The sequence below is a fragment of the Diceros bicornis genome, chromosome 5, assembly GCF_020826845.1.
Source record: "Diceros bicornis minor isolate mBicDic1 chromosome 5, mDicBic1.mat.cur, whole genome shotgun sequence".
Lineage (NCBI taxonomy): Eukaryota > Metazoa > Chordata > Mammalia > Perissodactyla > Rhinocerotidae > Diceros > Diceros bicornis.
In genome coordinates, this window is record NC_080744.1 from 62,071,411 (window position 1) to 62,081,481 (window position 10,071).

The following is a 10,071-nucleotide window of genomic DNA, read 5'->3' on the forward strand; positions in this document are numbered from 1 at the left end:
CAAATTGTTTTTTGTAGCTTGTTTATGGAAATCCTAAAGTACTGTACAGATTGTGATGAAATACAGTTTAAGGAGGATGGCTCTTGGGCACCTATGAGATCAAAAAAGGAGGTGCAGGAAGTTTCTGCCTCTTACAATGGAGTTGATGGTGAGTGTTAGTTTTCCAAAAGAGTGGGGCAATCTCCCTGCTGTTGTAAAACCTTGGTTTTCAATATTAAAATGCATAAATTTTTAAAAAACATTCAGCAGTTTATGGATAGCTCAGTAACTCTTACTAAATTATTGATTAAATGTTCAGAAGTAGTAAAACTTCTTTTAAATTCACTTTTTTGCCAGCTTTTAAAATTTTGTGGTATAGATTTCAAAGTAACATAATCTAATAAGTCATTTGTAAAGTCATGCTTTTGAAATGGTATCCTTTAAAATTTTTAGCAGATTTGGTACAGATTAGTGAACGTTCCTTTTTCATTTACATTTTTTCCCTGGCTTTTAGTGTGTTTTTGCTGGAAGGAGGCTATAACTTTTTAACAGTGTTACCATAGCATTCCTTAAGTATATCAGGTACTGTACAGGTAAACATATGTAATAGATAGTCTTTGTCCTCAAACTTCTTTTATTCTGAAGTGGACATACATTTTGATTGTTTGTCCTAATTCAGAATTGTTTTTCAAAAGAATCCTTTAACAACCAATAATAAATAGTAGTTTTATGCTTAGAGGAACAGAGCCGCTGTTGGTTTTCTGCTCTGTGACACCAGCAATATTGTAGCTCTAAACTATAACTGATAAATTAATCCGTAGACACACTGAGAAAAAAAAAGAGGTGTCATAGGTCTTTTTTGCCTTGTGTTTTTAATCATCCCCCACAGGATGCTTGAGCTCCACATTGGAGCATCAGGTGGCTTCTCACCACCAGTCCTCAAATAAAAATAAGAAAGTAGAGGTGATAGACCTAACCATAGACAGTTCATCTGATGAAGAGGAGGAAGAGCCATCTGCCAAGAGGACCTGTCCTTCTCTATCTCCCACATCACCACTAAATAATAAAGGGTAAGTGCTAAGGTCTTAAAAAAAAAGTTTGCGAAAGTTAATTTTGCAAATAGAATTAAAAGATCTGGCACATATAATGATTATGCATGGTAGTAAAAAACTTAGCAATCAAAGAATAGGGTGAATTTTTCCCAGGTGTGTGATATTTCTTGAGGGGTTGGGATAATGCATTAAAGGGGTCACTTGGATACAGTATTCATCATACCAAAAGATGATTCTAGTACAGTGGTTCTCAAACTTTGGTATACATCAGAATCACCCAGAGGGCTTATTAAAACACACATTGCTCCTCTATCCCCGCACATCTGATTCAGGAATAGGAATAGAGAAAGTTTGTATTTTTAAGTTCCCAGGTGATCTTAATACCACTCATAGGATTTAGGACATTTACTCAAACTGGAAAATGTATGCTATGAAATTAGTCTGAGTGTTTCAAGAGGAAAGCAGAAGAAGACCAGATGGATGCTTTAAACCTGCCTCACTATGTGTAAGGCTGGCAGTGAAAAGAAGTCTAAGACTGAAGTTACAGTACACAGTGCTTTCTATTTTATAGACTCATTTCCCCTGTTTCCCATTAGTCTCATATCAATAATAATGTATCTTCGTTATGCTTCAGTTCAGTTCATGAAACACTGTTATCTACTTTATGTAAAACACCCTGTGCTAAACATGGTGATAATGAAATAAGTATAGTCTATAACCTTAAAGAGTTTAACATTTTGTAGAGGATGGTAAAACAAGTAGCTAACTCTAGCTGTCCTCCTAAACAGACTATTATTGTTAGTCTCACGAGAGATGTTGGGGATTCTCAGCAAAAAGACTTCCTGTTTTGCTGAGGCCCGATTGGAGCACACTCGAAGTAACTCTTGAAATAGAGGTGCCCCTTTTTAGAACCAGGAGAATTATGTGGCCTGTGGTAACTGAGTAGGGGCTATTAAAAAAATCTCGTTCCAACAAACAGTAGTGCCTGGGGAAAGAATGAAAGTGAGAGAAGGGAAGTCCACAGAAGGCATGGTTACAGATTTCAAGGTGCAAGAGGGGAAGTTAACACCAGACCAAGAGCAAGCATTTCCGTACATGGAGTCAGATCATTTTCAGGTTTGATATTGTTTCATGCGATAAAAAGATCTTCTATTTGAATATATTTGTGGCTACTTGAAAGATAAAGTTGCGACAGTAAAGAACACAATCGTGATAAATGTAGCTGCTCACTCGTGAGGAGACTTTGTTTCAGGAATCTTTGTAATACAATCAAACATCTTACACAAGTTGATATTTTCACTCTGGAGTAGCTTATCTCAGCATACACACAGACAGAAATAAAGACATTCAAAGCAGTATCATTATTCTAAACAAAGTGAATATTTAAACACTAATTTTACTTTAAATCCTACTTTATAAACATTTACCTCTGATGAAAGGCTACCTTGATGGCTGTTACCCAACAAGCTTATCCTTATTATTAGACCAACTTATTTTATAATAAATCTGAGTGGGAGAAAAAGAAAAGTCAAATTATCGGAAGCTGATGTAGTTAGAGCAAATTTCTATAGAATTTCCATTCCAAGATATATTTAACATCAAACCATAGTATTACCAAACACATATTATCATATTATTTCTTTAAATGCCATAATTGCAACATTAAAAGATATTTCATAAATCTTTGGGTATACAAATACTGTATGGATTAAATGCATCATTATATATGTTCTACTTTTTAGAATATTAATAGTCATATATATATGTAAACTGTGCAATAATTTTACTGACTATGGATTTTTCCGTAAAGGCAACTTTTTTGAGAGTTTGGAAATCTTCTTCTTTGGATATTTACATTGCTGTTTCTTCAAAAAGAGCTGTGTTTATTGTGTTTGGAAAATTACATTAGATGCATTAACTGCTTCCTGAGCTTCCCAGTGACTAATTAAACCCAGATATAGTATTTTCAAATGCCAGACCTTTCTCTCTCTATTTTCAGATAGAAACAAGCAACCTGAAAGTTTATGACATTTTTAGAAGGATAACGCCATATTCAATACTAGTGGCCATTTTACAATAATGACTATCCAATAAATAGAAACCTAAACCCAGCATATTATATTTTTTACTGTGCAGTGGAAAGGTGGAAATGCATTTCAGAATATTATCACAAAATTGAAAGAAAAGGAGCCAACCCAGCATTAAAAAGAGGCAAATGTCAGTAAATGTAAAACATTTTGCTGTCTTCAGCCACTGAGTGTTTAGTATTCATCCAGAAATTTCCTTTGCTGTTTGGTATACCCAGATGTTTTCAAAGACTAGGATTTCAACTGCTTTCTTCTCTCTTGTAATCCCTTAGGCATTGTCAGAGGAGAGAGCTAATGGAAAATGGTACTTTTTATAGATGTAAGGGGTTTAATTAAGTTTCCATTAGACGAAACATATTTTTGAGGCTGACGAGAGTGTATTTTACACTTCATATCCCATTCATAAAAATGTGGTAGATGGTCATAACTAGAACTCTATTCCTGGAAATCCAACCTTGGCATCTTCTGAAATATTCTGTACCTTTGAAATTGCGTCTCCACATTCCAAGTACTTTACATAAAGTTTTAAAAACAAAAGACAGCCTCTTTATACCTTCTTTTCTCTATTTTCTATAACTTAATATGCCTATTCGCCTCTTGTATGGTTGGGATAGCATATGACCTTTTGTTTGCACTCAGGACTATTAGAATTTTCTTTTTCTTTTCAAAATCATTTCAATTCTTCCTTGTCTTTTTCCTTTCGCCCTCCTTTTTGCTGTTTCCTTAATTTTTGGTAAAGAAAAAAAGATTCGACTACTCAGCTACTTAAACATTTCACTCTGTTCCTCCAGAATCACTCTTTTTGGTTTTTTTTTCTTTTTCCAGTTACACTATTCTCCCTTTAAAAACTCTCTACCACCTGTTCATTTTGAAGCATGTCTTCTCCTTGTCTTGCTGCCTTCGTTCATTCAGCAGGCCTTTTATGCAGACAGTGTGCTAATGACTATGTGACTGTGCAGGGCATTGCATGTACCAAGAAAAACAGTACCTAGTTTTTGTTGTCATAAAGCTTATAGTCTGGGGGCCAGCTGTGAACTCCTCACTGCTCACTTTGCTCCATTCTCCCAGTCTTGTCTATATGTGCTTTCTTTGCAAGCACTTACCTATGCTTTTTACTAGCCAACACTCCAGTGCTTATTTTTAAAAGGTTTCAGAATGTTGTCTGCTGAAGATACCTTTCACTCATATCCCATAGAAGTGGCTCAGCCATGCCTTCTCCCTGCATTCTGAGAGTGTAAATGATGATGTTCCAAAGAGAGCATGTAACTTAGGAATGTTGGATACCATTGTATCCAACCATTTCTCCCTGTTGTAGCCTCTGCAAAATGCTATTAAGTATACAAATTATTTCCTAATAATTATGGTCGTCTAAATTATATATTGCTTTCCTGTCTTTTATTTCTAGCACAAAAGCTAGGACTCATTATGAAATGCAACCCTTTTGTTTGTTAAACTTACAAGTTCAATTGACAAATGAAAATTATGCAAACCTTTCCTTCTTCTAGCATATTAAGTCTTCCACATCAAGCATCACCAGTGTCCCGCACCCCAAGCCTCCCTGCTGTAGACACAAGCTACATTAACACATCCCTCATCCAAGACTACAGGCATCCTTTCCACATGACACCCATGCCTTATGACTTACAAGGTGAGTCACTGGTTCTTCTGTATTGTCAGATAGCATTATGAATATCTTTAATCTATATAGTCGTTTTCTGGGTGAGTCTAAGGAGGAATTGAAAGATTGGGAAAACAGGGGCTTGGATCTAGGGAACTGGGAGAAATATGTACTGTGGTCATAAATAAATATGGATCCAGTTCCTTGTTTGAATCTTCATCAATAGCCAGTGTTTTCCTACCAGTGGTAAAACTAGTGCGATGATCTTTAGGATTTGTGAGCTTCAAAGTAGCCTAGTTATTTTTGGATGACTTCCAATATGTTGCTTTCAGTTCTTATATTTATGAAAATTATTTTTTGTTCCCTGAATCCAGTTATAATGCAGCAGGCATGGTGGGTAACTATGTTGTATTATCTTTCAGGCAATGCTCAAGTGAGACATTAGAAAGTTTTAGTTTTTGTTTCAGTGAATCTGATTCTTCTTTTTAAAAGTAGTTTGAAATGTCAGTATACTCATTTGTACAATGTATTTTGAGTTCATAATAGTCATTTACATTATCAAGAATTATTAGTTGTTCTCATATATTTCTGTAATTTAGTAATTTGTGTATTAGCCATATAATCTAAGAACATTTTTCTTTTTTATTACAAAAGTCCATATATGCTTATTGTAGAAAATTTAATATAAAAACATAAAGTGAAGTTTCACTCTACCCCTCCCCTACAGAAAAATCCATGGCCACTGGCAAGGATTCTTGGGAGCTGAGATAGTTGGGTAGATTGTTAGTGATTGTTATGAAAACCTTATTTCAGCTCTGTCCAATAGAACTTTCCGCAGTGAGGGAAATGTAATCTCTACCAGCCAGTACAGTAGCCACTAGCCACCTATGGTGATTAAGCATTTGAAATGTGGCTAGTGTGACTGAAGAACTGAATTTTTTATTTTACTTAATCTTAGTAAACTACATTGTGTGGTTAGTGGCTACTCTATTGGACAATGCAGCGCTCTTTCTTACTTAGCCCACTGCCAAGTCTCACTATGGAGAAACAAAGTGCTGTACATTTTGCAGGTCCCCATGTTATAATCTGTTCTACTGTAGACAGTGGATGGATCCCCAGAGTATTTGTGTTGTTGTCATATTTTTGTCTGCATCTGCTTGTTTTACTGTTCCCCAAGTGTAGATGTCACAATGAGGCATTTTATTCACATTGGTTTACCAGCTCTTCATCACATTACATGTGGGGTGATATGAACAAGAATGTGAATTGGAAGGGCTGGTTTGCAATGACTCCATGGCAGCCGGGGATCAGAGTTGGTCCTTCTACCCCAGCAGTCAGACACCCCCTCAGATCTCTCCCCCTCTCATGTCACTGAAGAGTCTCTCAGAACCCGGTACAGAGAGTGACAAGTGAGCAAATTTGAGAAAGAAAAAGAAAATCTGTACTTAAACTTGCTTTTAACTTCTTTCAGCTTCAAACTTTTTCATCCACAAAATGAGGCCAAAAATAATTACAAACCTCATGAGGTACTTGTGAGAAGTAAATTAGAGTAGATTGAAAGGTTACTTAAGAGGAGTCAGTGAGAGCATTTGGTGAAAAGTGCTGTGTCAGTTTAAGGGATCATTGTTAGATCCGCAGGGCAGCAGTGGCCAGGTCCCACAAATGGAGTCACAGGGAGGACAAATCATCGCTAATGCCAGGACTTCAGTTTTGGTGGTCTACAGATGGGAGGGATGTGAAACATTCAGCTCAACTCTTCATGTTTAAATAAATTCTAAATGAATTTAGAATTAGCATTTAAGACTTTTATTTGTTTTTGAAGTATTGGGGTATGTGGGAGGGTTTTCTCTCTGTTTTTTTTTTGTTTATTTTCAGAACTAAAATAATTTTTTCTCCCACAGGATTAGATTTCTTTCCTTTCTTATCAGGAGACAATCAGGTAGGTTGTGTGAAAGAAAAATTACTGTTATTTTAATTGTACATTAAAATATTTAAAAGTATAATATGTAGTCAAGAGAAAATAAATTTCCTTAAAAAATTCAGAATACTGTAGCCATCCCCATTATTGTTAAGGTTTTAAGAATTTAAATAAAAATCCCTTTGTTTCAGCTGTGCCTGAGTGTATAGTAAGAACAGTATCTATTTGTTGGTTTCCAGTACTGTTTTATAAGGAAATAGGGCAGTGAGTCATATTGACTGATAAATTTCTTGACCAAATATCTCCATAAGAGAAAGAGGGTGGACTGTCCTCTTTCCTGCTGCTTCTGAGCATATTACCTCTTTGGAAATAGAATTTTTCCAATTGCAATAAAAATTGAAACAAAAAACAATAAAAATTTTATTTTGCCTTTCTTCCCGAGTTTCAGATACCAAAATGTCTCTCAAGATCAGTGATGTGAGCATTACATAAGGCCATTTGATTTTGCAAAATGTTTTATTAAATATTTCAGAAACACCAGATACTCAGAATATATTAAATTTAGGACTTTGTTCTGCCAAGAAGAAAGTTTCCTGATGTCTAAGTATAATGAGCATTTTGTTCTGTCTTTTGTCTCCCTCTCTAGCATTATAACACCTCCCTTCTTGCGGCAGCTGCAGCAGCAGTTTCAGATGATCAAGACCTCTTACACTCGTCTCGGTTTTTTCCGTATACCTCCTCACAGATGTTTCTTGATCAGTTAAGTGCAGGAGGCAGTACTTCTCTGCCAACCACCAATGGAAGCAGTAGTGGCAGTAATAGCAGCCTCGTATCCTCCAACAGCCTAAGGGAGAGCCACAGCCACCCTGTCGCAAATAGGAGCAGCACAGACACGGCCTCCATCTTTGGCATCATACCGGACATTATCTCGTTGGACTGATTCCTTTGCCCCTGCCGCTCCCATCCCCACTCTAGATTAAATGAACTTGGCAGAAAGAAGAGAACTTTGTGCTATGTTTTACCTTATTCTGTTTAGAAAAGTACACAAGTGTGTTTTTTTCCTTTTTTTAGGGAAAAAATTAAAAGAAATGTACAGAGAACAAAACTATATTTTCAGTTTTACTTTTGTATATAAATTTAAGACTGCCTGTCTGATAAAACACTTGTAAAAAACAAAAAAAAGGAAAGAAAAGAAAAAAAGAAAAAAAACAAGTACCCACAAACCACCTTCAGTTCATTTTTTCTGGATTCTGAAGATTTTTTTCATCATTTGTCTCTGGTTTTGGTTTTATTTTACTTCAATGGCATTATTTTATTTGCAATAGCAGAAAAGGAATTGCATGTATGAAGTTTTAAATTGTGGGCTTTTCTTTGTTGTGGGAGGGGGCTGGGGGAGATAGTTTTAATTTCTATTTTCTAAAAATGACAGACTTGGATTCTGTTTGTGTGTGTGCATATTTTATCCAGCCTTAAGTTATAAATCTCATCTGCCCCACTGCATTCCCTCTGTATTTTCAGGACATAATTCGTGGGGGTGTGTGTTCAGTGTGTGTATCTGTGTGTCTTTTTCTGTCGTTACTGTTTCTTCTCCTCCCGAGTTTGCATTCAGTTCATAAATCAGTTGCCTGCTTCTTTCAAAGTGCTTTGAAGGTCTTGAACTCGCATATGAGCATCTTTATTGACTATCCCAACTGCATGTTCTCCATCACATATTCTCTCCTTTTTGCTAGATATCCCCTGAGAATATGTTTTAGAGATTGGAATAAAGCTGTCTGGGTAATGAGTAGACTTAGCAGACCTGTGAATAATACACTTTAGTCTAGTTCTTCCTTCTAAATTTGGATTGCCAGTATTATGTATTAAAACCAAGTCTGTGAACACCTGCTTTTTTGGCCACAGGGTAACAAGTTTTCATGTAAGATCTTCATACCAAAGTAGGAAGTAAAAATAGCTTAGAAAGCCCTGTTGGGTGTCTTGTGCAGCTGACAGAGGTAAGGTTACATAACCTCAAAAAAGAAAGCAAGTCAATTATTCTAAAAGTAAATTCTTTTCAGAAAATACATTGCACCACACATGTCAATCCATAGAAATCCACTATCTGATAAACGGTTGAAATTCAAAATGGGCTTGATCCTTAGTCATTTTTACTCTCTGGTTCTGAGTGTACTTATTTTCATAGCCTGGCTATCTTGTTTATTTTATTTTTCTCTTCACCTTTTAAAGACAAGCATGACATAGGAAAATCAATGTTTTTTTAGACTTCATGGATCAGTCTGATCTATTCTTGTTAATAATGGAACATGTAAATATATTGAAAACTGTTTTTCAGGAGATGAGTGAGGGTTGGAGGGAAGGAAAAGTGGCTCTACTTGTGTTCCAAAATCCTCATCAGAGAAGGTATTACATTCTTCAGGTAATAACTGAAGGTGCGGAAAATATTTTTTAGCTGATTGAGAGGTTTAGCAGGTTTAACAGAAAAGATAAAGAAGGCATAATGATTACCAGTTTTCCAGACTGAATTTTTATATCACAACTTATTGTTCTCAGAGTTGATGAAGGACCACCTTTGTGTATAAAATTGTCGTTTTAAACCTTGCAGTGGTAACAAAATGACCTACTTTAATCCAGGTAGAATTCAAGATGGCTGTATCTTCAGTTGTATGATAAAATTAATGGTTCACATGACTGTGTGGCATCTAAAAATAATATCTATTTTTACAGCATCTCTGTGCCACTAAATTGTTGACTTGAATTTTGAAAAACAAGTTGGTGTTGATATGTATATGTGTGTGTGTATATATGTATTTATAGACAAGTGTGTGTGAGTGACAAGTGAGTTACATAGTCTTCCCCTACGCATGTGTATTCCACACATACATGGCTGAGTTATAGTCACTAAACAATTTGCAATAAAAAAAAAAAGATTCATTGTCGGTTAAAACAGGAAATAGTTGAGTTTTTTTTTTTTTTTTTTTTTTTTTTTTTTTTGTTTTTTTTTTTTTTTTTTTTTTTTAAAGATTTTATTTATTTATTTTTTCCCCCCAAAGCCCCAGTAGATAGTTGTGTGTCATAGCTGCACATCCTTCTAGTTGCTGTATGTGGGACGTGGCCTCAGCATGGCCGGAGAAGCAGCGCGTCGGTGCGAGCCCGGGATCCAAACCCGGGTCGCCAGCAGTGGAGCGCACTCACTTAACCACTAAGCCACGGGGCCGGCCCAATAGTTGAGTTTTTAAATGAATCTGGTATTATGCTGAATAAACACTTTAAGAACTCTCATTGCCATATTAACTTAGGCTAATATTTAATAGTATCATAATGTGTGCCTAAATTCAGATTGGGATAGAAATTACTTAAATTGTGGGGAGTTGCTTCTTATTTCACATTGTAATAGGAGACATTTCTATTAATTCAGATACC

At 35.8% G+C, this 10,071-nt stretch overlaps 1 protein-coding gene across 2 annotated transcripts in view; it reads left to right on the plus strand.

Annotated features, from left to right (window-relative positions):
- Positions 1-9,609, plus strand: part of PIAS1 (protein inhibitor of activated STAT 1) — a 125,510-nt gene extending 115,901 nt beyond the window's left edge. For both annotated transcript variants that reach the window (XM_058541933.1, XM_058541931.1), the window contains exons 10-14: positions 18-148; positions 869-1,049; positions 4,624-4,766; positions 6,638-6,675; positions 7,301-9,609. In XM_058541933.1, coding sequence (XP_058397916.1) covers positions 18-148; positions 869-1,049; positions 4,624-4,766; positions 6,638-6,675; positions 7,301-7,594 — 787 coding nt within the window. In that variant the 3' untranslated portion in view covers positions 7,595-9,609. The remainder of the gene's footprint in view (positions 1-17; positions 149-868; positions 1,050-4,623; positions 4,767-6,637; positions 6,676-7,300) is intronic.
- The last annotated feature ends 462 nt before the right edge of the window (positions 9,610-10,071 follow it).